General features: G+C 43.2%; 1 protein-coding gene across 1 annotated transcript in view; it reads left to right on the plus strand.

Annotated features, from left to right (window-relative positions):
• The window catches only part of Sord (sorbitol dehydrogenase), a 37,161-nt gene that overhangs the window by 3,858 nt on the left and 5,763 nt on the right, over positions 1-27,540 (plus strand). Inside the window, exons 2-6 of the mRNA XM_008849170.3 lie at positions 8,170-8,203; positions 11,421-11,585; positions 19,957-20,116; positions 23,930-24,048; positions 26,632-26,697. Of these exons, the coding sequence (XP_008847392.1) occupies positions 8,170-8,203; positions 11,421-11,585; positions 19,957-20,116; positions 23,930-24,048; positions 26,632-26,697 (544 nt within the window). The remainder of the gene's footprint in view (positions 1-8,169; positions 8,204-11,420; positions 11,586-19,956; positions 20,117-23,929; positions 24,049-26,631; positions 26,698-27,540) is intronic.

The raw sequence follows: 27,540 nt of genomic DNA on the forward strand, positions 1-27,540 counted from the left end.
GAATTCGAACCTGGGTCTTCTGCAAGAACAACCAGTGTTCTTAATCGCTGAGCCATCTCTCCAGCCCCCCAGTTTTATTTTCATTTCCAGATGACCATAGACTCATTGTTTGCACCAGATAGTTGCAGCAGTGCCAGAATGCTAATGATTTCTAAATATGCTTCCCAATTTCTGTACGTATTGTGTCATACATAAGTCAGTAACTGTTCATGGACCATCCTCTGAGGGCATGCTCACTTCTTTCCTCCTGAAAGCCAGCTCTTCCATATTTCAGACATAAATGTGTGAACAGGAAACAGAGCAGCTGCCCTGTACAGGGAGCTGAGCATCATGCTCAGTAGTGAGGTTGTTTTGTCCTACCATTGGCTGAATAAGTAACAAGGAAAAGGAAAAATAGTCATTTTAAACTGATGGGTTGATGTTGGTTAATTGTAAAGGACAGCGAAAACAATGCATCAGCATCGAGTGTAAACATTAATCAGGGTTTTATGAACATATTTCTTTGAGTTTTTGCTTTTTTTTTTTTTTTTTTTTTTTTTAAACCAGGGTTTCCCAGTAGCCCCAGCTGTCCTGAAACTCACTATGTAGATCAGGCTGGCCTTAACTCACAGAGATCCATCTGCCTCTGCCTCCCAAGTGCTGGGACTACAGGCATGTGCCACCATGCCCCGCTGAGTTTTTGCTTTTTGAAATACACCGTAGGTCAAAGAATTGATTTGACAGCTAGGCGTGGTGGCACACACCTTTAGTCCCAGTAATCCAGAAGCAGAAGCAGGTGGGTCTCTGAGTTTGAGGCCATCCTGGTTTACATGGCAAGTTCCAGGCCAGTAAGGGCTATATAGTGAGATCCTGTCTTAAAAGAACAATAATAAGCCAGGTGTAGTGACACACGCCTTTAATCCCAGCACTTGGGAGGCAGAGGCTGGTGGATCTCTGTGAGTTCAATACCAAAAAAAAAAAAAAAAAAAAAAAAGACAACAACAACAAAAAAAACAAAACAAAAACCCCAAAACAACAGAATTGCTTTGATTATTGGCGAGAAGACCGAGTTCGTAAAGGTCCTTGCCGTCAACCCTGACAACTTGAGTTTGATAATTGGAGCTCACATAGTGGAAGGAGAAAAACTGACTTCCACAAGTTGTCTTCTGACCTCCATATGAATGTTGTGGCATGTATGTTTGCACACACAAACAGGCACACTGAATAAATAAAATACAATTTCAGCCGGAAGTAGTGGCGCACGCCTTTAATCCCAGCACTTGGGAGGTAGAGGCAAGTGGATCTCTGTGAGTTCGAGGCCAGCCTGGTCTACATAGCAAGTTCCAGGCTAGCTGGGGCTACAGGGAGACCCTGCCTCAAAAAGACAAAAAAACAAAACAAACAAACAAAAAACCCCACAAAAAATGCAATTTAAAAAAAGAATTGCTTTGATAATGCTTTTAAAAACAAGATACTTCTGTACCTAATAAAACACATTCAAAGTGTTCCATCCTTGCCACATACACTTTACTACTAAGAGTTTTAGAAGAGAGAACGGTATCACGAACACCCAGCAGCTCAAATGGTTCTGGTCGTCCTGTCTGTTTTCTTGGTTGGCTTTCTCACCACGTGATTTAGCCAGGTGCCTTGACACTCATTAATGAGCAGCTGGATTCAATCAGGGAGAGTACCTGGAGAGGGGGGATACATGTACTTAATTCTTTAGGCTGTCTGGGCCCAGTGGGATAGGTCTGTAGTCCTAGATAATCTGGAGGCTGAGGCAGGGAGACTGCAAACCCAAGGCCTGCCTGGACTACAGAGTCATCTCAAGGACAGCCTGGGAAATTTAATAAAACCTTATCTCAAAATTAAGTAGAGGGTTAGAGGGGCAGCTCAGGAGTAGGGTGCTTGGTTAGCATGCACAAGGCCCTGGATTCAATCCTCAGCATTGAAAGAAAAAAAAAAGGAAAAAAACTTTAACATCTTAACTGACTTATCTGTCAGAGGCACCTTAGAGTGAACATAGAACCCCAAACTTCTTCAGAAAATGAGGAATCAGAAAACAGACTGCCTAAAGAAAGACTTCCTTACTTTATCTAAACTATGGGTCTAGCAAACAAAGCCCAAACCATTGGTAAGCCACAGACCTAATGAGTTTCCATCAAAGCAGCAGGAGAAAGCATCCCTAATGGGATTTTAACATTCTGGGCAAGTAGTCCTCTTCTGAGGGGAGAAAATAGACATATGGGTATAGAAGTTCCTTTTAAAAAGTTGCATGAAAGAAATCAAGGAGAAATATGTGCATATATATCTAGTATTGGCGCCTAGTTCAGTCCAGTTTTAGTATGGCTGTTAAAGCTGGCAGTTTTCTCCGAACCAGATTTGCACTAAGAACATTAATTACTGGAGAAAACATGCTCAAGTTTTACAAAGTGGTATCAGTGCAACAAAAAAAATTGAAAATATTCTGTTCTATAGAGCTGAGTATGGTGAACACACATTTAGGGTTGCCAACAGGAGACGTATACAACAGAGCTCAGGCACTTTTGTTTTGTCCAATTGTAAGGAACTATGTACTAAGTTAACATATGGTTTTGTTCTTGCATTTTTAATTAGGAGAAAAACTTTATATATTTATCATTCCCGAGAGTTAAATAGTTCTCTAACTGTGCTGTGTGAGTTCCATGCTAGTGGGCAGGGAAGTGTAAAAGTCTGGTAACCTCAGCGAAGGTGTCCTATGGGAAGTAATACATTAGGCTATGGACAGACCCATCTGGATGTTCCCAGACATCTCAATCCCAACCCATCCAAACTTGAGGTGTCCCCCTGCCATAGGAATTAGGATGCCTCACTTCCTTTCTCATCTAGGATCTTGAGGAAGAAGAGGGACAAATGGCCCCTGTGAGGATGAGCAAGTGCATTACATTGGGTGTGATTGGAGGTGAGACTGAGACACAGTAAGGCTCAGTGTTGCCATGTGAAGGGGATAGGATTTTTCAGGGCCACTGGGGAGTGTAAACAGATTTGTATTTAAGAAAGATTGTTATCAACAGAACAGAGGCTGGATGGCACAGGGAGAGCCTGGTCAGAGGACCAGTTCAGTGAACTTTGAGGAGCATCCAACCCTGGCACAGGTGGGGCCAAAGTAAAGGGTTGGATACTCCCCCAAAGTTCACTGACCAAAGTCTCTTGGCCAGTTGGGAAACTTTTGGCTTTTCCTCTCTCAAAACACCATACAAACACATGAGGGAAAGGGAAGATTGAAGGGGGATGGGAAGTAGTAATAGTCTCATTTACCATGAGTATGCAGCAGAGCCCCTATAGGCTCACAGGCGGCCTGGCACGTGGGAGCCAAGTGGCAAAAGACATCTGAGGACCTGGGCACAAACCACCCTTTTCCCCACTCCCTGCCTGTCCTTCAATCTAAGGCAGCAGGACTGGTTTCATCCCTTCTACATAAGGCTCAGAGAAAAGCCTAAAAACATTGCTAGAGTCCTCCTTTCTTCCAAGTCTTAGCCTTTTAAAAAGCAGTTAGACTTGTTTTAATATGAAAATAATGAGAATACAAATTTCTCCTCAACAATTTGAAGTACTTTGCTCTTTTTAAAAGACAAGGTTGATGAGAATTGGTTCAGTTGTTATGGAAACAGAGCTTTGGTTTATTTCTTTGAAATAAGAACAAGCTTATTTGCTATGAGGCGGTACTCCCTTTCATGATCATACAGAGAGGAAATTCAAGAGGTTATGTAATTTGCCCTGGGTACACAGCAGGTTTAGGAGAGCCGGGTTTGTTCATTGAAGCCAGTCCAGAATCTGACTTCTGCCCAGGTGTATGCAGATTGGCTGGAGGAGAGGAAATTGATTCTACCCTGACTTCTGCTTGCATCAAAGTTCTGACTGTGACCCAAGCAAGATAAGTTGAGGGTGTGAATTCAAGTAAGCTGGTGGAAAGGGACCAAAGAGGATACATTCAAAACATAAATATTTAGCTAATTAACATATATTTAGGAAGAGCAAGATAGCATTTACAATGATAGAGACCACTGAGATGATCCCATCTGTCCAGAGGGTGCTTTCTAGAAAGCTTCCGAGAGTTACTAGTGTGAGTGCTAGAGAGAGGGCAGACATGTATGTGATTAGATAGGTATTTCTGACCTGAAGGGGAAAGTTCCAGAACACTGACATAACTAAAGAAGAGTGATTCAGCTCCTCCTCACATTTTTGTTACTCTCATTCCCAACAAGAAATCCTGCTTAGGAAACCTTGAATGTGTCTGAAATTACAAAGCCACTGGGAAGGAACACAAGAGCTGTGGGAAGAAAAGAGTAAGTCCAGGACCTCAGAGGCACAGAGCAACAGTGGGGAGTCTATTTTCCTGAGGAGCAAGCTCAGGTCCTTACTCATGCTAGGCAAGCATTCATTCTACTCTTGACCTACAGCCATAAAGAACTTTGAGAGACGAGAAATAGGCTAAATGAAAGCATATCACCATAGAAATCTGAGACAGAAAAGGGAGGTTAAGTAAACAGGATCATGGCCAGTGTCACACCAAGCAAGCACAACCTTTTTAGTTCTTAGTGACCATGCTGTGGTAACTTTGTAAAACTCTGGGACTCACAGTGATTCTTAGGACAATATTTCCAAACTTAAGACTGGTGTTTTTGTTTGTTTTTATCTAGCTCAGGCAATCTTGAAACTCTCGATCCCCTTGCCTCAGTTAATCAGTAGACTGCTAGGCATGAACCCAGCTGTGAGGGTTAATCTTTTATATATCATACATATGAAGAAGGCATTTTACTTTATATATGTACATGTCCAGAAGAGGATGTTAGATTCCCTGGAGCTAAAGTTACAGGCAGTTGTAAGCCACCCGACATGGGTACTAGGAACCAAACTCAGGTCCTCTATAGGAGCAGCAAGCATTCTTAACCCCTGAGCCATCTCTCCAGCCACCATGGGTTGAACTTTATATGCTCTTGTGCTCAGGTAGCCTGTCTCTTGCAGAGAGTGGAGGGCAGGAGCTAAGCCCAAGTTGCAAGGGTGATTGGAGTCATCAAGAAAGAGAAGGGGGATTTGTTTAGCTACATATCTGAGTTGATACAGTGCTTACCTAGCATGCACAAAACCCTGGGTTCCATCTCTTGCACAACAGAAACCCAGTGTGGTGGCACACACCTGTAATCCCAGCATTTGGAAGGTGAAGCAGGAGAATCAGAACTTCAAGATCATCCTCAGACATACATGTGTGTGTGTGTGTGTATGTATGGAGGCAGGGAGGGGAGATAGGGGGAAGGAGAGGAGGGGGAGGAGAGAAAGAGGAGAGAGGGAAATGGTGTGTGAGATGAACTCTTTGAAGTTCTCCTTAGAGCCTTCTGCTACTAAAGCATAAACAGACTATCAGCACCGCACCCTCTAGTGGCTTGGAGAGTCTCTGCATCTTTGCCTGAAGGGACAGACAGGTGTTAGGAGCAAGGTTAGATTTTTTTCAGCCATTACAGGAGCAATCTTTAGTGACTAAGGGTTTACTTGGTGTACCAACTGTTACTCTAAATTTAAATCTCACCACCTTCCCACCCCGCAAAGGGATGTTCAGGCTTGCCCCAACTGGAGGTGAGGATTTGAGAGTATACTGGAACTGTCAGTCAGTGCCTGGGAATTTGCCCGCTAATGCCATTGGTGGGGAGGGTGGGGTAAAGTTTCACGTAATCATTAGATTCCATTGAACTTGCAGTTTAAATTTCACCGGCGTAACAGAAACAAGACTTTACACAGCAGTTCTGGGTGTTATTTCAAATGTGAGACCAATGACTCTTTGAGGAAGACTTTGGTGGATTGTTTTCCTTCCTTTTTCTTCTCTTTTAAATCATTTAAAACAAAATAATGAAAACATCAACCAACCCCCCAAAGAATAAACAAACCTACCTACCTTAAGTACTTTTTCAGTCTTAGTTTTTCTCACACAAGGCTCTCATTATTTTGCCCAGCTGGTCTCCAGCTCCTGGGTCGAGCAGTGGTCATTCTCCCTTGGCCTTTGCAGCAGTTGGGCAGGTTGCTAACTCTCCTAGTAGCTCAGTCCTAGTTTATGGGAAAATGATATTTTAGGGATGTCGTACCCAGGCTTGTACTGAGATGATTCCTATAGAGTACTTAGCACACAGCACCTGACAGACACCACAGCTCAGTGCCAGTCAATGAGGATTAGCATAATCATTTGGGTTTTGTTGCACTAGAGGAGTTAAAATTAGTATTGAGTTTTCTCTGCAGAAGAGACTAGTCTGAAATGAATGAAAACATTTATAACTTATGTGGAAGCACAGTTTTGTGAAGTGGTTATTTATTAAGTCCTCCCACCTGCTGGGCCCTAGGCATTGTACCTGGTACTGAATAAATAGAGGCATGGAATTTGATATCATGGTGTTTATTATCAAAAGAATTTCAGTAGTAGTGAGCAATATTTGGTGCTGTATGATATCACTGTGGTTTAATGTTGTGAGGCTGACTATAAAAGTTGCTTGAGTCAGGTATGGTGGTACATACCTATAATCCTAGCTATTAGAAGATCAAGGCAAGAGAATCATGAGTTCAAGGCCAGCCTGGACTCCATAGTGAATTTCAGTACAGCTGGGATACATACTGAGATCCTGTTTCATGAAATTAAAATTTGAAAAGAGCAGCTCAGGAAGTTTTTGGAAGGTGGAGACCTCTTATTTTTTAAACATTTATTTTTTTGTGTATATGTGCACATTGGTATGTGTGTGTCATGTGTCTTGTATGTGGAAGTCAGAGGCCAACTTGTAGGAGTTCATTTGCTTCTTCTACCATATAGGTTCCAGGAATTGGACTGAAGTTATTAGGCTTTGGCTGCAAGTGCCCTTGCCTGCTGAGCCATCTCACCAGCCAGGAAGGTGGAAAGTTTTAGGCAGTACCTCTTCCCAGGATGCATAGGACCCACCTGTCAATCACTTTCTGGCTGGCAGCTCTTTATGTCTCCTGAAGAAGAAAAGACACTCTACTTTGGGATATACAGTGAAAGTTGGTGTGGGAGTCAGATACACCTGGGCTGAGCCCTGGTTAATCCACTGTCTGGTGATAGAATCTTGACTGAGTTATATAACTTCCTAGCTTCAGGCTTCTCCTCTGTGGTAAGACAGCCCAGAGTACTGTCTGGCCCACAGCAGGTACTGTAAACATTTCATATTGTCTTTTCCCTCTGCTTCTTGAATGTTCACAAATTAAATAAAGTGAACACTTGGGTCTGGCCAAGCAGTGTCCTTCCTTGTCATCCTGACATTACCCTGGCCAGATGACATTACCCTGGCCAGATGACAGTGGGAAGAAGTTTAGTAAACAAATTCTCTTCTAATACTACCTGTGAACACCAGAATAGCCCAGATGGGCTTTGTACCTGTGAGAATGCCCCAAATGCAGGTCCTGTGTGTTCTCAAGGGGCTCCTAAAACTCCACATGGGAGATTTTTGGAAGGGAGGACTGGAATCAGTCTGTGCTGAAGTAAAGGGAGGGGATGGCAGCCTAGACACTCTCCCGCTTGCCTGTAGAGATTGCAGCCCTTGCACGTACCTGCCAGGAAAAACCCTCATCCTTTCCCTGTAGGAGTACGTCAGACCAAACAGATCTGTATCTGAGAACATGATTTTCAAGATGGAAAGATCCAATATGGAAGGCAAATTTAGAGACTAGGAAGTACCTCAGACACCTTTTCTGCAGGAAGATACATCTAGCAAACTTTTTTTCTTCATCCAGGACCAGTAGCACCAATGGTGGGATGCAGTCTGCAATAGAGTAGGCTCTTTGTGGACATGGAGCTCTGATCTGGAGTTGGACTTTTACTTACAGGGCAGTTGGCAGTTTCCCAGGAGGAAACCCAGCTTCAGAACTTTGTATCCCACTCTGTGGCATGCTACTAGCAACAGATGTGATTGTGGTTTTTGGAATATATTGTCCTTGTCATTATTTGGCCACTGGCTGTGCTGTTGAGCATGGTGGTAAAGAACAGGACAGGTTTTCCAGTCTGCTGTGCATGCTGAAGTGTCCCTTCAGGGCTCACTGAGCTTGTGTTTGTTCTAAGAACTATTTAAGTAAAACTCTAGTTGAATATTTTTAAATGTAAAGTGTTCATAATGAGAAGTTATGATGCATGCTAAACAGCCATTTCTGTTTTATTTATTTTAGGAAAACTACCCAGTTCCTGAACCAGGCCCGAATGGTAGGTCTTTGGGAAATTAAGCTGACATTTTACTTTCTGTTGTTCACCTTGGAGGCATATACATGTTCCCTGCCCCTCTTTTCTTATTGTTTTGTGTTTTCACTTCCATTAAAAACAACAACAACAACAACAACAACAAACAATAAAAAAACAAGGGGCTGGAGAGATGGCTCAGCAGTTAAGAGCACTGACTGCTGTTGCAGAGGACCTGGGTTTGATTCCCAGCACCCACATGGCAGCTATGAACCGTCCTTAACTCCAGTTCCAGGGGAATCCGAAGCCCTCTGTGGCACTTCACGACACAGGTGCACTCACCTACATGCAGGCAATAATATACTCATACATATAAAATAAAAATACTAAATAAAATATTAAAAAACAAAACAAAAAAACCAGGGGGCTGAAAAGATGGCTCAGTGGGTAAGAGACTAGCTACTCTTTGTAGAGGATCCAGGTTTGGGTCCCAACATCCATGTGGTAGTTAACAACTGTCCTTAACTCCAGATCCAGAGGATCTGATGCCCTCTTCTGGCCTCCCTGGGCACTGCATACATGTGGTGCACTTACATGGAAGCAAAATATTCATGCAAATAAAATAAAAATAAAATAATTTTTTAAAGTGATACTTTTGTTAGGCTGTTTCTAGGCCATTGACTACAATGTTTTATCTTGGTTACTCCATGAAATAAAAGAATCAGCAATAAAACCAGAAAAATTAAGATCAAACTGCTGAGTTGTCCCAGAGAGTTTTTGATGTGAAATGTATAGACCAAAGGCAGAACTGTTCTTTTTTACCTAACAACCAAGTATTGGATCTGCCCAATTGGGCTGCCAAATCATGTTCTAACCCTAACCCAAACATTGGAAAGGAATGAGTCTATAAAACCAAATCTCTCAGTTAAGCAAAGGAGCATTATGTTAGCATACCCACAGGACTAGTTACCCAGGACTGTCTTTCTGTCCAGCAGGGTGGGAGGGGCTGCATGGAGCCCTGTCCCCTGCCCTCATCAGCCAAGCACAGAAAGTGACTGAGCATGCAGGGGTAGGACTTCTGACACCTCCTGTCACTCCTTCTAGTCCTCTCACTGGGTAAGCCCACTGGGCTGAGCTGACATGCATGTTTCCTGATGTGGCATCAGGACCTGGGGAAGTCATGTTTTCTAGGGTAGATCTTCTGCCACCAGAACCTACTTCATAGTCTATAGGACTTCCAGGTGAGGCTGGGGGCAATGGGCAGAGTCTCTCTATAGGTCACTCAGGTCCCTTTCTATTCCTGATGAACTGGGATGTCCTCCCCACCCTGCTACACCTCAGCCCACAACCACAGCTTCTGGGTGAACATCAGATTGAAAGTAGCTTTCCTGATGACTCCTGAGCTTTGCTATGCCAAGGTCAGTTGCTTTATTGACTTACAGTGATAAGATATAGACAATAGCTATTTTTATCAGTGTTTAACAAGCAATGCAAATTTAGGCCTTAAACATTTTCACAAAGATACAGTGTTCAGAGAAGTGAAGTACCTCAGTATGTCCTGAAAGGTGGCTTGGTTCCAGATGTGGACGAGCAAGGGCTGTCTTGGACAATGAAGGGCCCCCTGAAGCTGCAGCTCTCTGACCCAGCTGGCTCTTGTTTTCTTGCCCTTTTTTTTTTAAAGTTCTTTTTATGTGTATGAGTGTTTTACCTGCATGTATGTAAGTGTACTATATGTGTGCAGTGCCTGTGGAGGCCAGGAGAGGGCATTGGATATCCTGGAACTGAAGTTAGGGACAGTTGCATGGGTGCTGGGAACTGAACCCAGGTCCTCTACAAGAGCAGCCAGTGTTCTTAACTGCTGAGCCATCTCTCCAGCCCCTCTCTTGTCTTGTGCAATGCTTGAATTGGAAGGGAGAAAATACATTGGAAAGTGAGCATTCCAGCAAGTTGAGCTCATCCCTTGCTGCAAATTGCCAACTTTCATAGAGAAAGCTCAGAGATAGTTTTCCTAATTCCAATAATTTTTCCCAATTGTTGATTTCAGAATTCAGCTTGCCATTTCTGTTTACCAAAAAAAAAAAAAAAAAAGACAAAGAAAATTCTTCAGACCACATCTAGTGGAATTTTGCTGGTGGTTTGTGGCAAGGGCAGTGGCTAAGATATCCAAATGCATAGCAGAGCTTTTGGGTCTCTTTTTCTAAGGTGGAGTTTTTTTCTCAGGGAGATACTTGTAATGTGGTCATCTCAGTCAGACATAGCCAGTAATCCTTGGTACTTATTTTAGCTTAGAGGCTCAGCAGCATCATTATTTTAACCTTGAAACTTGACAACAATACCACCAAGCCTCACTTTATTCAGTCTCCTGGAGGGGAAAATACCAGTTGAAATCATTGGGTGGCTAATTAAAGTTGCACCTTTTTAAAAAACAAGGAACATGAAGAACTCAACCTGATAGTTCATCACTTAGTGAAAGCTGAGATTCTGCCAGGCTCAGTCTCAAGAATAGGTTAAGAATCAGGCTCAGCATAATAGTTGCCTGGAAACAGTTATCTCCTGGAAAACAGTTTGTTCTCTTAAACGGTTGATATACCACTTCCTCCTCATAATATCTTTACTACAGGATTGGTCAGGGTTCTCCAAATAAACAGAACAAATAAGATATGTATGTATGTACATGCATATGTGTATATACAGAGGTAGGGGAGAGGAAAAAGAAGAGGGGAGTCTATTTTAAGATACTGATTCTTGTGATTGTGGGGACAGGCAAGATCAAAGTTTGCAGGGTAAGGCAGCAGACTACAAACTTAGAAAAGGTTTATATTTTGCAGCCATGAGAAAAATTTCTTCAAGAAATCTCAGCCTTTGTTCATAAGGCCTTTATGTGATTGAATGAGGTCTATACACATTATGGAAGAAAGTCTGGTTTACTCACAATCTGCTGGTTTAAATGCTAATTGTACCATAAAACCCCTCACAACAATTCTACCTTCTTAGCAATGTCTACACTGGTGTTGGGCCAAGCAACTGGGTATCCTAGCCTAGCCAAATCAACACATGAGCTTACCCATCACACATGGTTTATTTGTTCTGAAGAAGCTGTTCTGCCTTGTTAGGCTTAATCAGGCTTGTTTTCCTCTGAGATCTAAGTTTTGTACTTAAGCTTGAGAACCCAGCTCCTGCTCCTGCACAATGAAAAGGCTGTCCCTTCCCTCACTTACTTTCTCCATCTCACTTCTCTTTTCAGAGGTGCTGCTGAAGATGCACTCTGTTGGGATCTGTGGCTCAGATGTTCACTACTGGCAGCATGGTCGAATTGGAGATTTTGTTGTGAAAAAGCCAATGGTGCTTGGCCATGAAGCTTCAGGAACAGTTGTAAAAATAGGAAACCTGGTGAAGCATCTAAAACCAGGTCAGCATAAGTATTTATACATGCTCTTTTGAGATCAGGCCCTTGGTTAAGTACCAATGTATAGCCATAAACAAGACAGCATGTAGAAATCTTACTTTTTACCTGGGGGGTGGAGGGGCACAGACCTGGTGCTCTAGTTTGTTTCTCCATTGCTGTGACAAAATACTCTGACCAATACCAACTTGGGGAGGAAAGGGTTTATTTTATCTTACATTTCCTGGGTCACAGTTCATCAGGGAGCCCAAGATAGGAACTCAGGGCAGGAACCTGGAGGCAGGAGCTGGAGCACAGGCCATGGAGGAACGCTGGTTACTAGCTTGCTCCTTTGGCTCGTGCTCAACCTGTTTTCACCTGCCTAGGGGTGGCACACCACCCATCATGGGCTGGGCCCTCCCATATCACTCAACAATCAAGAAAATGCCCCACAGGCCAGTCCAATGGAAGCAATTCCCCAATTGAGGCTCTCTCAACCTGGGTGTGTCAAGTTGACAACTAAAGCTATCCACATGTGGGAAAGAAAGCAAGTAATTAGTCATAATGTGTGAAGGAGACTATATGGGTGGTAGAATCAGCATGTCTTATCTAGACCCTTATTTTTTTGGAAGAAGGGATAGACAGTTCACGTACCTGTGTGAAGGCCAGGTGTGAAATAAATCAGGAAGAGGGGTAGAGAAAATGTTCCATTTATGGGAGCCACAAACACCTCCATATTAAGAACCAAGACCTTACATGCAGTCTTTGCTTTTTAAAAAATTTTTTTAAATTTACTTTTGAGACAGGGTCTCACTCTGTAGCCCAGGCTGACCTAGAACTTGCTCTGTAGCCCAGACTGGCCCAGAACTCTCTTTGTAGCCCAAGTTGGCTTAGAACTCCAGGTAGCCCCGGCTGGCCTCTATCTCAAGAGTTCTGTGATTATGGGTATGAACTACCATGCCTGGCTTTTATCATTTCCAGATGTGAATTTATTTCCTATGGAGGCATACTCCTTAATCACTGAGTGTCCAAAGAGAATCTGTCCCTATTGTAAGACAATGTGTGCTCTGCATTCTGGGTACATAATGCACAGCTGCTTTCCCATGACAGAGCTGTTTAGCTTTACAACCTAGAATCTTTGATCTAGAAAAAAAAAATTTTCAGAGAGGGTCTCATGTAGCCCAACTGGCTTCTAACTTGCTGGTCTTCCCTCCTCTATTCAGTTTTTATCTCAGAGTACAGTGTAGGTTTAACAAGGCTAAACCTCAGAACCAACTTTTTAAAAAAATATTTTATTCATTATTTTTATTTTATGTATATGAGTGTATTGCCTGCATGTATGTGAGTGCACCTATGTTGTGCATTGCCGCAGAAATCAGAAGAGGGCTTTGGATTCCCTTGGAACTGGAGTTAAGGACAGTTCGTAGCTGCCATGTGGGTGCTGAGAATCGAACCTGAGTCCTCTGCAAGAGCAGTCAGTGCTCTGAACTGCTGAGCCATCTCTTCAGCCCCAGAACCAACCCTTTTAAATTTAAACTAATTGATTTGTCTTTCATTCCAGAGTTTTAATTTTTTATTTCTTTATTTTATGTGTATGAGTGTTGCCCACATGTGTGTAAGCACACCCATGCTTTGCAATGCTCATGGAGGCCAGAAGAGTGTCAGATCCCTTGAAACTGGAGTTACAGAAGATTGTAAGCCACCATGTATGTACTAAGAACTAAACCTGGGTCCTCTCCAAGAGCAGCCAAGTGTTCTTAACTGCTGAGCCATCTCTCCAGCCCCATACAGTCTTTAATAGAATATCTTTTATTTCTTATTTGACAATGCCACACATGTAAACCATGTATCCCTCCTACTCCCTCCAGGTGCATCCAGTATGTCCCTCTTCATGTCCACTCTTTCCTTTACTTATTTTTTTTATTCCACTGAGTCCAATTAGTACTGTCTGTTGGAATGGTGACTGGTTTTGTTGGCTTGATCTTGTGAAGGTCTTATGCAGGTGACCATAGCTGCAGTGAGCTCATGAATGCAATGGCCATGTCATGTCCAGAAGACAACATTTCACAGCACTCCTTCCCATCCTCTGGCTCTTATATTCTTTTCCCTTTTCTGTGATGTTCCTTGAGCTTTGGGGGTGGAGGTGGGAAGTTGATATAGATGTTCCATTTAGGGCTGGGCAGTCAACAGTCATTGTTCTCATCACATTGCCCACTTAAGAGTCTCTGCATTGACTGCTAATCACTGTAGAGAGAAGCCTCTCTGGTCAAGATTGAGAGCAGCACTAATCTATATGTATAAACATAAATATTTAAAAGGCAGTTTGACATTTCCATTTAGCAAAACAACAGTAGTAGGGTCCTCCTTAGGACCTATAAAATTTTTACTAGATGGCTAGGAAACCAACAATCTAGTAAAACCTAGATTTGTTTCATTGATTCTCCCAGAGAAAGGAATTCTTAGCTATCGCAGACTATATTGTCCCCCAACACAATGGATTAAATCCAAACTCTCTTAGCATAAAGAACTGTTTGCATTAACTTTCCTTTGCTATTGAGGCCATTGCACAATGTGGTGCTGACTTCAAATTATTTGGAGGAAACTGGGGGTTGGCAGGAGGCACCAGAGAATAGTGTAGAGTTTCTGAGCTCAGACACATGGAGAGGGATTGGTAAGCTCAGAAGTTAAACATGTTTCATTTAAGATTCTTAAGTCAAGACTTGCTGACATCATTAATGGAAGTTGAGAAAGCTCTTGTGGTATTACAGTGTTGTTCCAAAGTGGAGGTACATACCTTCCAACAGCCATTGGTGACTGGTTCTTTCCTGTGGGACCAGGTTCTCTAAGTTCCAACAACTGCTTAGTCACTGTCTACTATGGGTTCAGACTTCTGTCAAGCACTTTGAGAGATGTAAAAATATGAAAAGATGTGAACCCTGGGTTCATAGATCTAGTTAGAGAAACCAGACATTAGAAACTCTAATGATACCTACAGTTAGAGGAAAAAACTGTATAATCAGGGGTCAAAGAAAGGGCACTTATTGTAAGCAGAGATGGTTAAATAAGGTTCATGAGGATAGGTTTTGGAGCTGGATATATGGCAATAATAATAATAGGAGAAGCCAGGCGTGGTGGCACACGCCTGTAGTCCCAGCACTTGGGAGGCAGAGGCAGGTAGATCTCTGTGAGTTTGAGGCCAGCCTGGTCTGCATAGTGAGTTCCAGGCCAGCTGGGGCTACAGGGAGACCCTGCTTCAAAAAGACACAAAACAAAACAAAACAAAGCCCACAAAAATAATAATAAGAGAAAGCACATATGACTTGCTATTCATTTCCCACCATCTTAAGCACTTACATGCATAATTATTTAATTATTGAGACAATGCCATGAGATAAGCTTTATTATCTTCATTAATAGATGAAGAAATTGGACTGTGGTTCTTGCCTAGAGTCACATACTGGCTAGTCTCAGAACTAGAATGCCACCCTGTTCTTTCTGGCCCTACAGTGAATGTCAGAACTGCTGAGCTGCCTGCCATCTTGAGACCTAGGGAAGGGTTGTATTTGAGTTAGTGAAGAGGTCAGAGGCAGTATTCAGGATAAGAGAGACAGACCCAATTAGATTACATAGGCCAGGTAATGTATGTGGGTTCTTACACATCTACTTGCGGAGCAGACATTCTCTGCTGTGGAGTTAGTAGAGATGATAAAGATGCACAACCCTCTTAAGAAGTGCTGTACAAATCTAAATTGTTACATAGCCATAATATAATAGTAGAAGGTAAAACTGAATAATACAGAACTCCCATTTTGAATGTCAAGCTGAGTATATAATCTTTCTTTTTGTTTTTTAAAATACAAAGTTTTTATTTAAAGTTTTTTTTTCCCTTGGTCTTTTTTGAGGCAGGGTCTCCCTTTAGCCCCAGCTGGCCTAGAACTGGCTATGTAGACCAGGTTGACCTTAATCTCATAGAGATCCACCTGCCTCTGCCTCCAGAGTCCTAGGATTAAAGGCATATGACACCACACCCAACTGTTTATTTAAAGGTTTTTTTTTTATATTTTTGAGACATTATTTAAAGTTTTAATCAACTAATCTGAAAAGAAGAAAACTACTCATTGAAAATTACTTAATATTTATTTATTCAGTGTAAAACAGTAAACCTAAGGCATATTAATATAAGACCCAATAAATACGTTTCCCAATTCATTTATGAACTGGATATCTTATAGTTTGAGTTTCCTATTAAATAATGCTGGTTCAAATCATTATAATGACTAATGCAGAGTTTCTATGATGATATATTATTGCTTCGACTATCACTGTTACCATCTCTACATTTGACAAGCAGTGACTAACAAGATTCTACACTGGTTAGTGGGTACTTTCAACACAAAAGGCTTACAAAAAAAATAACTTAACACATCTACTGAATAAACAATCGCACCTTCCTGGGTTCTTTCCAGGATTGTAGCATCCCCTTCAGGATCTGAAGACATTCAATTCCACAAGTTCAGAGAAGCTGCCATTAGTTGTAACCATGACCCCTGAGCTTTGCTTTCCTGTTTCTAAAGCAGGGTAGTAGCACCTTGCTGGTCTGTGCTGAGGAAGAAGTGAGATTGTGATTCATTTTGCTGCTTCCTGACACACTGTGGGCACCTGATAAATGCCATGCTTGATCCTGCTATCATTAATAACTCTATCCTATTGGGTAGATTTAAGCACTGCTTCCCAATGGGATCTGTCCACCAAGATCCTGAAGGACAGGTACTGTAACAGGATAAGGGCTGTGGATCATCACCCAAGCTTGTGTGCCAGGGCCTCCTTCCTCACTCTTTCAGCTTTTGTCCGTCTCCAGCTTTGTTTCTGGCCACGAGAGGGGAGATTTCTCCTTCTTGCTGTGGAGCTGGTCTCCCTGCCTGAGCAGGGGGACCTGCCAGAGTTTCTAAGCTAGTCTCTGCTTAGCTGGTATGAATCACTCCTCAGGTTCAGATGGAGTTTGAGTCCAGTTGTAGCTTCAATGTGTAGCAGCACTGCAATAGTAAAGCCTCCTGCAACACTACTCTATTTTGCACAAACACAGTGGCTGTCTGTGTTCTGGTGTGCAGGGCCTGGTCACAGCACTAAGATGAGCCATCTGAACCATCTATTTTTTAAGACTGATTAATGTGTATGGTTTGCCTTCATGTATGTTTGTATGTATGTATGTATGTATATGTACAACATACATCCAGTGGCCACAGAGGCCAGAAGAGCAGAAGAGGACATCAGATCCCCTGGAACAGTTACAGACTATTCTAAGCCTCCATATGGGTGCTGGGAACCAAACTAGGTCCTCTGTAAGAGCAGCCAGTGCTCTTAGCCACTGAGCCATCTCATCTCTCCAACCCCAGTCCGTACCATCTTAACCTTGGAATAGCTCTTTGCCTTGAATTGTTTGTGTCTCTATGCTTTACCTTTGTAACAGGGGACTATTACATTGTCTTTGACCAACAGCCTTTACTTACATGTTCCAGGGGAAACTTTTGCTAATACGTAAGGCCTTTCTAAATACTAGTATCTTCTAAGGTTCTTTTTCCTCCCAATTGAAAATTTTCATGTTTAGCAATCAAAATGTTTCTAATTCATTTCTCTCTTTTTATCACTAAGAAATATATATGAAGCAGATGTGACTATCTTGAGATACTCTCAATTTAGATGATATTCATAAAAACAACTAAAGATGGGAAACGATGGGTTGTTCATGAACAAGAGAATGAGAAAGCTGTCTGTGCTAAACTCACATGATGGAATGCCATTCAGTCGCAAAAAAGAACAAATTGTTGATACACAACATGTATCAACCTGAAAAACATGCTTAGTGAAAGAAGCCAGATGCAGAGACTATGTACTACATGATCCCCCTTTCCTATGTTCTGTAATAAGCAGTACTAATCTATACCCAACAGAATCAAAACATTGGGGTTAGGGTAGGAATTGGCTAGGAATAGACAAAAAGGAATAACATTTCTGAGGTGGTTGTAATGTTTTGTGTCTTGATGGGCATTTTCATTAATGTGTATGTTTTGCCTTCATGTATGTATGTATGTATGTATGTATGTATATGTACAATATACATCCAGTGACCATATTGGGAAAAGGTGTTTGTCAATATTTATCTAATGATCCACTGCTTTTTGGTTTGGTTTTGTTTCTAATGGGAGAAAAGGTTTATTTCAGCTCACATTTCAAGGTACAAGTCCATCATGCTGGGGAACTCAAGGCAGCAGGACTTGAAGTAGCCGGTCACATCACATCCACAGTCAGGAAACAGAGTGTCCTAGTTTGTTTTTCCATTGCTGTGACAAAACACACTGACCACTACCAACTTGGGGAGGAAAGGGTTTATTTGTCTTACATTTCCCAGGTCACAGTTCATCAGGGAGCCCAAGGTAGGAACTCAGGGCAGGAAACCGGAGGCAGGAGCTGGAGCACAGGCCATGGAGGATCACTGCTTACTGACTTGCTCCCCTGGCCCATGCTCAGCCTGATTTCTTATGCAACACAAGCCTACCTGCCCAGGGGTGGCACCACCCACAATGGGCTGGGCCCTCCCACATCACTCAACAATCAAGAAGTTGCCCCATGGACATGGCCACAAGCCAGTCCAATGAAGGCAATTCCCCAATTGGGGCTCCCTCAACCCAGGTGTGTCAAGTTGACACCAAAGCTGTCCAGCACACAGAGATAGATGAATTCATCTAATGAGCCACTTTAAGTCTTGTGTGGTTCATTATATCTATATTTTAAGTTAGATAACCATAAGCCATTATTGGATTCTAGTAAATGATATGCTGGCTAAAAGGTGACTAACATTTTTAGTCTACTTAGAAATTATAAAAGAAGATAGAGGGGCTGGAGAGAAGGCTCAGTGGTTAAGAGCACTGACTGCTTTTGCAGAGGACCCAGGTTCAATTCCCAGCACCCACATAGTGGCTAACAGCCATTTGTAACTCCAGTTCCAGGGGATCCAACACCTTCTTCTGACCTCCAAGGGCATTGCATGACATGGTGCACTTACATACATGTAGACAGTACACTGATACACATAGAATAAAAATAAAATATTTTTTAAAAAAGAAGATAGAAGCCAGGCGTGGTGGCACACGCCTTTAATCCTAGCACTTGGGAGACAGAGGCAGGTGGATCTTTGTGAGTTTGAGGCCAGCCTGGTCTACATAGTGAGCTCCAGGACAGCTGGGGCTACAGGGAGAGGAGACCCTGTCTCAAAAAGACAAAAAAAAAAAAAGATAGCCAGATGTGGTGGTGCATGGCTATAATCTCAGCATTCTGGAGGTTGAGGCAAGAAGATTGAGAGTTCAAGGTCTGCCTAGGCTCTGTCATAAGACTTTGAAAAACAAAACCAATCAGACAAAAAAAGATAGATTGATAATTGGAGGAGAGTTGTAGATGGAGAGATGGGAAGGAAGATAGATAGATAAATACAAGATCAAGTAAATGCTCTTGAAGTGTCTAGGTGGAAGGTATCTGGGTGTTCACTGTACAAGTCCTTGAACTTAGATACATATCTGGTAATTTTCACCATAAAGGAGGAAAACAGCAATTACTGAACTGTGTTTTCAGTTGGGTAGTGAGACAGATTATTACAGCCAACTGTTTATAAACTAATCATTACTCTCCACTGTACCATAGGCTAAGGCCTCTGCAGGTCCTTGACTTTTGTAATTAGCTAACCTGGAATCAACTGACTCCTAGTTCCTGTGTAAACTGAACTGAACATAAACCAGGCCATCATTATAGCTCTTCTATTTGTAAAGGCCTTGGGTGAAGAAAAAAAAATCTCCCTACTTTATATAGTAAATACCCCTTCTGTAACAATTTGAAATGGGGGAGCCTACCTGGTTTTCTTTTTAGAGACAGGACTGATTCTGTGCTTCTCAGGAGAGTGATCATGGATCTGGAGGAGCAGGTTGACTTGTCACAAGTGTAGGCCACATCTTTTAGTGGAGAAGTGGGCTGGCCCTTTCCTTCCAGAGTATGAATCTTTGTTGGGTTATGTGCCCCCTGTAGAAGCACTGAGAGAGTTGGGTGTGGTGGCTCTCACCTGTAATCCCAGCACTCGGGAAGCTGAAGCAGAAGGATTGCTGAGAGTTTGAGGCCAGCCTGGGCTAACAAGTGAGATTCCCTCATAGAGGAGGAGATGGGAGGGAAGGGCAAAGGAGGGGAGGGAAAGGAAGGGAAAGTGAAGGGGAGAAGGCACCTGGGTCTCCAAGGAAGAGGGGGCTCCTTAGGCTAGATTCTCCCATCTGGTACTGGCCTAGAGATTGGAAAACAGAGCCAGGCCCAGGAGGAGTTGGGCTCTGCTTCTGTTCTTGAACACTCTTGTTTTCCTCTCCAGGGGACCGTGTTGCCATTGAGCCTGGTGCCCCCCGAGAAACAGATGAATTCTGCAAGATTGGTCGATACAATCTGTCGCCATCTATCTTCTTCTGTGCCACACCACCTGATGATGGGAATCTCTGCCGGTTCTATAAGCACAGTGCTGACTTCTGCTACAAGTTAGTGCCTATAGCTCAGCTGTACCCCTGGGACCTCTTTCTTTTCCATTGGTTGGTTGATGATTCTCCTTCTATGTGGCTTCTTTATTCTTTTCATCTTATAATTTTAAATGTGAGGCATCTGCCTGGGAGGCCTGCCTTTTTTGGTGCCATCAAGGGACAGTAGCCTACCTGGGGTTCAAACTGACTCACAGTGGTTTGTCTTTCTAACTTCTCATCACCTGAAACAATAGAAAATCATTGCTGAAATCACTCACCTCCTCCAGCCATTCTGGCGCAAACTTTTCATAACCCATCCTCCGTTTTGATTTTCACTGCAGCCACAGAAAGGGCACCTACAGCAGGGACTCAAAAAAACCACCACTAATAGCAACACCTGGCAGATGTTTAGTGAGACTGAGTGTGATCCAGGATGAGTCCTGGCATTCTGGGTCCATTCCCTCCTTGTGACTTTGGGGAGATGATTTAACCCTTCCTCTGCTTTTATTTCATTTAATCAACAGAAGACAAAATTAGGCAATGCATGTAAAGTCATAATTATTATTACTTTGTATGTGTACTTGCATATAATAAGTGCTTTGCATGCCTTCTTATGAACAACTATGAGATGGGCACCATTGTTACAGTTTTATGCCAGGCTTAACTGAGGCAGAGGAAGGTAACAGATCTAGGCACAGGACAGAGCCAGGTGGCAAACTGCCCCTGCCCTATGCCTACTACACTACCTAAGTCTTGTCTGGAATGGTCTTGGGTTGAGAAGTTACATCTGAGAGAAGCAAAGTGCTGCACATTCCACCCTGGAGCGCCAGGCTGCTGGTGTGTTCTTATCCAGCCCATATGTTTTCCTTCCTTCTTCCCCTGACCCCAGTGGCAGCCCTCAGCCAGAGTGGGATTTATGTGATGGAGGCTGAGTGTGAGACAGACATAGAGGTAATCTGGCAAATCTGATTGATTTCCTCCTCCTCCTCCTCCTCCTCACCCCCCCCCACTTCTTCTTGACGTAAGATCTCATTATTTAGTTTAAGGTGGCCTATAACTCACTCTGTGGTCCAGTCTGACCTTGAACTCATAGCAGTCCCTTTGCTTCAGTCTCCCAAGTACTGAGGTTACAGACGTACCACCACACCTGGCTAGACCTGAGTTTTTCTAGTGCTCCTTGGAAGCCCAGACAGGAGACATAGGCTAGAGACCTTGTGACGATTTAAGCTAACACATGAGCCTACTCTAGAAGAAAGCAGACTATGTAGGTTGGGCATATCTTTCATCAAGTGGTTCCTGAATCAACCCACCTTTTCTCTGGGTCTTTTGCCATGTTAATCCTCAACAATTTCATAGATGGCAGAAGAACAAGTAGAAAGCTCAAGACAAAACCTGGTCTCTGCCATTTGCTCACTGTATGCCCTTGACTAAGGTCCTTAAATTTTGTAATCTCAATATCCTTCCCTATAAAATGGACATAATAGTGCCTCCTTCATAGAATAGCTAGTAAAATTCAATGAGAAAAGCTTATCAAGTGGTTCATGTGGCACATGGCATATGCTCAGTAATGACACAAAGTTCAGCCTTAGCCTTGGCCTTGTTGCCTGGGGATGGAGGTACAGGATCAGTCCTGAGAAGGGGGCCTTGTGCTAGGATGGGTATGGGGTATAACAGTAAATGATGTTCTGGTTATCAGTGGCTATGGCAGAGCTGAGGAGGCTCTTTGAGGGCCATATAACCTATGCCTTTCTTCCAAAGGTACTTTCTGCCTCTTTCCCCTGTGCAGCCCTGGACCCCAGCCTTCCTCTCTTGAGTTTATGAGAATTCCTACATTGCCACTATCTCTTTATGTTCCTACCCCATATCTTCCAGATTCTAGATCCCTCTTTGGAGCCTTGATCAGGTTTTACTCTTGTTTTTCCCCTGAATCCTCTTGTAAAACCTGTTGCCTGTCCCCTGTTTTTCATAAAGTTACAAAAGGTCAAATCAAAACCTGGAGTCCCCCTCTCCTTGTCTCCTGGTCAGTGGCAGAAGGGCTGCTCTAAGATTCCTGATCTTGCCAGGAGCCTTGCTCTCAGTCGGCTGTGTTGGGTGCAGGTGGGAGGAGGCAGCACCTGCTTGAGGAGTAGAATACTTGGTCAGCAGGCCTCTCTCACCACTCTCCCACTCCCACCTTCTTTCTCTTTGCTGTTCTTATTCTAAGGAGAAGTCTGAGGGAGGGGAGGGGAGTGCCAGGCTTAGAGCCACTCTGAGCTCTGTGGAAAGCCTGGCTATGAAGGGACAGGGTGTTATATCTGAGAGTCTGTGTATGTGTAAGGAGAAGGCAGCCCTTGAGAGTTTGGAATCTTCATTATTGCATTTTTAAGCATTTCCCCCTTATATGGAATATGCCTGTAGGACAAGGGGAATGTGGGTTAGACTGTGGAAAATGATGTAAGAGAAGCAGAGGGGAGGGCAGAGGAAGCCCCATCAGCCACAGGCCTGACAGCTTGTTCCATAAGGATTGGGAACAGTGACATGAGGACTGAGGGGGTGAACACAAGGTCTAGTTGCCACCTTCACTTCTTTGGGGAACTTGAAAGTTCCTGCATGTGCGGGTCTTGGGGGCACTAGCCACTAGGTAAACAGTGTCTAGCAAGGGACCAGTAGAAGTTAAATATGAGCCCCAGAGCCAATTTTGCAAAGAGGCAGCAGATGTGGGCCAGATAAGGATGTCCAATCAGGACTCCTTGGTTTAAGTTTGGATTGGAATCAGCCTTATAACCTTGGGCCAGTCTCTGAATGTCATTGAACTTCAGTTTCCTCTTCTGAAGAATAAAGGTGGAAATAAAACCTGTCCTGCATGCCCGACAGGGTTGTCCTGAGGGTTAGATGAGGTAATGTGTAGAAAGAGCTCTAGTCTGTAAGGCCTTCTGCAAATCAGTGGGATTGTGGATAGAGTCGGGATGGCAGTGGACTCAGAAATGAAAAACCAAGAACCCAGTGGTGAAAGTGACAGCATTTCATCGGCTCTGTGGGGTCGGCCCTGCTTCCATTTTAGCTAGTCCTGGGGAAGCCAAGCAGCTGCTGCCACCAGATATGGTTCCAGAATACATGATAGGCGGATGCCCACTGTTGTCACTGTTCTGCAAAGCTGCTGATGCTTGAAATCATTTGCCGGAGTGAAACCAGAAGCACTTCAAATTTAAGAAGTTTAGCTGCTGGTAACCCCTTGTTTGATGAGTTTTTTTTGGATGAGCTTTTGTTCATTGATGACAATAATACCATACCTTAGCTTAGGTAGCATGTTAGAAAAACACAGAATATGGGCCAGGGGTGTTGTTCAGTGGTAGAGTGCTTGCTTGCCTCGCATGTGCAAATCCTGGGTTCAGTCCTGAGCACTGAAAAAACAAAACAAACAAAATCCTTGGAAAACTTGATGTGTTCACTGAATTCTGAAGTGATTTCTCAAAAGAAAATTATTTTCATAGGTGCAGTATGGCATCGCTCCTGGAACCAAACAAAATCTAGCTTCTAATTCAAACTATTTGAGCCCTAGCTTTGAACTTTAGGGATAAGTCATTTAACCCTTGAAGCCTTAGTTTTTCACCAGCAAAATGGGAATAGTAACACCACAGAACCACTCTAAGATTGACATGAGCAAATATAAGTAAAGTGCTTAGCACAGTGCTGTGCACACAGATAAATGCTTACAAAATATAACCTGTTGTTATAGTGACCTTGAGCATATATAATATGCACTGTGACAATAGTATAGTGTTAGAGTGCTACTGTTATCGTTAGTACCCTGGTTAAGTCAGAGGGTCTAATCATACATGTTGGATTACTTCTTAGGCTTCCTGACAGTGTCACCTTTGAGGAAGGGGCCCTGATTGAGCCACTGTCTGTGGGGATCCATGCTTGCCGACGAGGTGGAGTCTCTCTGGGGAACAAGGTCTTAGTGTGCGGAGCTGGTAAGAAGCAGACGCCTGGCTGTGGGTTCACTGGCTGGGATGTGGCAATCCTTTCCTTGTTCCCTTCCCCTCTAAGAGCTGGGATTGGTTCTAGAAGCTTTCTGGGTAGGGGAGGATTACAATCTTGTTCTCTCAGTGACCAACACTTTGCTAAATTAATGAAATGTCTGAGCTGGATGTGGTGGCGTGCACTTGTGATCTCAAAAAACGAAACAAAACAAATATAAATACATAAATAAATACATAAATAAATAAATAAATACACAGTAGTAACTACCATTAGATTTCTTAGGCAATATTATCCTTTATCCACTTAAATAATGAGTCTTAAAATTAGATTTGAACCCTTGATAGAAATTAGGGAAATATTTTGGGCAATAAAGGGAAGGGTAACTTTTGGAGCTTGCAAGTTACATGAGACAAATCATGGCCTGTGAAAGAGGTAGGTAAGCCCTGTCTCCAGCCAGAGAAAGGGAGTTCAGGCCACCCTGTGCCAGCACCACCTAGGGGTTTCAGCCCTCTGCCTTCCCCACCTCCTGCTCTAGCCATTGAGAACAAGCCACAGAGGCCTCAGATCAAGCCATTTGTGGCTTTTAATTGCTTGTAACCCAGACACACCCAACCATGAATGCACACGCACACGAGCACATACACGCACATACTCTCCCTTTTCAATACAAGCCAGTCTTTCTTACACATGTTTGTCAACGATTTTCTTCGGCAGGGCAAACTAAGCTGTCACTGGCTTGCTAAGAGGGATGATGGATGTGGAACAGACCTGGCTCAGTGAGCCAGAAGACTGCAGGCCTCTGTGACAAGGAGTTTTAAAAATCTGCCTAAGCAATACCTTTTTGTCCTAGGAAAGACTGTCTACATAATGCATGTACACACATCCATGTACACACACACATACATAGCATTCATAGCCTGTCAGCCTGAGAGAATGATATTTTGGTGCAGAATGATATAATTTTAGTTGTTTTGTTTTCTTTGGAGCTAAGATCTTGCTATGTAGCCAGCTAAGATCATGACCCTCCTTCATCTGGCTAAGTGCTGGGATTGCGGCTAACAACCGTTCATGCCTCCAGGGCTTACCTACCCCTTTCACAGGCCATGATTTGTCTTGTGTGACAAATGGTGGTGTGTGCCACCATGCCTGGCTAGGTTTTGTGTATGACTTATGACTTTTGAGACACAGTTTTGCTATGTAACTCAGGCTAGCCTTGAATGTATGATCCTCCTGCCTCAGTCTCCTGAGTGCTGGGCTTACAGGCTTTATACCACCATGTCCTATGCCTACTCCTTTAAAAAAGTCAGTATCCTGGGCCAGCAAGATGGCTCAGTGGTTAAAGGCACATGCTGCCAAATCTGATGTTCCGAGTTTAAGTCTCAGGACCAACGTGGTGGAAAGAGAAAACAGACTTCTATGAGTTGTTTTCTGACCTCCACATGAGCACACACATAATAATAAATGTAATTAGAAGATCAGTATTCTGTAAACATTTTTCCATGTCAGTAGATACAGAGTTCTGGCATAATTTTTTTTGAGTATTTATTTTATTTTATGTGTATGAGTGTACTTCCTGCATGTATGTAAGTGCGCCCATGTCATGCAGTACCCATGGAGGTCAGAAGAGGGTATCGGATTGTGGGCACAGAAAACGGAACCTGAGTCCTCTGCAAGAGCAGCCAATGCTCTTAACTCTTAGCTGAGCCATCTCCCTAGTCCATGGCATAATTTTTAAAGCTGTTTAGTAACCCTCTCTGTAATATATATAACCAATAAATATTTTTGGACCTTTTGGGTATTTTTCAGCATTTTGCTTCCTAGGGGGAAGTTTTTTTTAAGAGGTATATGCCAAAACCAAACTGAGAAAGTATTCCTTATTGCCCCATTTTCTGGGTCTTGGCTTTATATTAAAACCACTGTATAGCTAGACGTGGTGGTGCAGGCCTTTAATCCCAGCACCCGGGAGGCCGAGGCAGGCAGACCTTTGTGAGATTGAGGTCAACCTGGTCTGTTTAGTGAGTTCCAGGTCAGCTGGGGCTACAAGGAGACTCTGGCCCAAAAATACAAACAAACAAACAAACAAACAAACAAACAAACCAAAAACCACTGTATCTTTTAATAAGCAAATACTGTGGAAGCAAGTGAGGGTAGCTGAGCAGGGACCCACTTCACTAAAAGGGGATCCCCTGAAGGTGCCAAGAAAGGATGTGTCTCTCCTTGGGGAGGGGCAGTGGGTTCTCATGAAGGTAGGAGTCAGGAAAATGTATCTAGACCTTCTGATTCTTTGCAGTTGTCCCCAGCAGTGTCTTGAAAATAAGTGAAGTATTTCTAGCTCTGATGAATGAATCTACTCTTCTACTTGAGAACAATTCTCGCCGCAGTTGTTCATGCACACCTGTGATCATGAACAGTTTCGAAACCTTATTGTGTGCCAGGCACTTGGATAGACACTAGGAACACACAAGCACACTAGGAACACATAAGCACACAAAAATGGTCCCTGTCTGGGGCCAGGCGTATGGAAAACTGATGTTTAGTAACACACAGCCATCTTCATTTTCTGCCTTTTTTAGGGCCAGTTGGTATTGTCACTTTGCTTGTGGCCAAGGCAATGGGAGCAGCTCAAGTAGTGGTGACTGGTAAGAAGCTTGTCTTTTTAAAAATCTTCTTGAGAAGGAAACAGCTGGGCCTGCAATTTGGGCAGGCAGTGAATGAGGCCTGATCTCTTTCTGTGTTAGTCCATTTTCTGTGTCTGTAAAAAATATACCTGAGTCTAAACACTTATAAAGAGGTTTATTTAGTTCACTGTTTCAGAGGGAAAGACCTCCAGGATTGGGCAGCCCTGTTAGCTTAGTCTCTGGTGAAGGCCCCATAGCAGGTGGCATCACCATAACATGTTCTGTGGTGAGACGAGAAAACAGAATGTTGGTATTGAGATCCAAACCTGCCACTGCACTGCCTTGCACTGGGTCCTACCTCCTGGAGATTCAGAACTCCACCCTGGAAACCAAACCTTTAGCATGTGAGCCTGTAGGGGACAAACCACAGTACTTCCTGAAGTATTGGGTTTCTAAAGGGGCTCTCCCTCCTTTCTCCTGGGACCTGGAGTTGAGAGGCCAACCCAGGGATGACCAACTCAGGGCTCAAGTCTCTTTTGTGAAGGGAGAAAGTAGCTGCTGTGGAGGAGAGAATGTGGCTCCTTATGTGTGGACTGCACACCACCCTCTTAGCAGTGAGAGGGGGCTTAGCCCTTGGTCTTTGTGCCTGAGCATGTGGTATATATGAGGCTGTGTAGAAATATAGAAGGGCGTATGTTTTGTGTAAGGAAAGGGTATCTATGAACATGTGTGCATATGTAGCACATGGTGGGCAGTGTGTAAGGGTATAGAATGTGTTGTACTCAGCTGTTTGACTCCACACTAGAGATTGCTGCCTCAGAGCTTGCACCTCCATTTTATTTTCTCCCGATTCAGTTATCTGGT

Source organism: Nannospalax galili, unplaced genomic scaffold (genome assembly GCF_000622305.1).
Source record: "Nannospalax galili isolate Female #2095 unplaced genomic scaffold, S.galili_v1.0 scaffold891, whole genome shotgun sequence".
NCBI lineage: Eukaryota > Metazoa > Chordata > Mammalia > Rodentia > Spalacidae > Nannospalax > Nannospalax galili.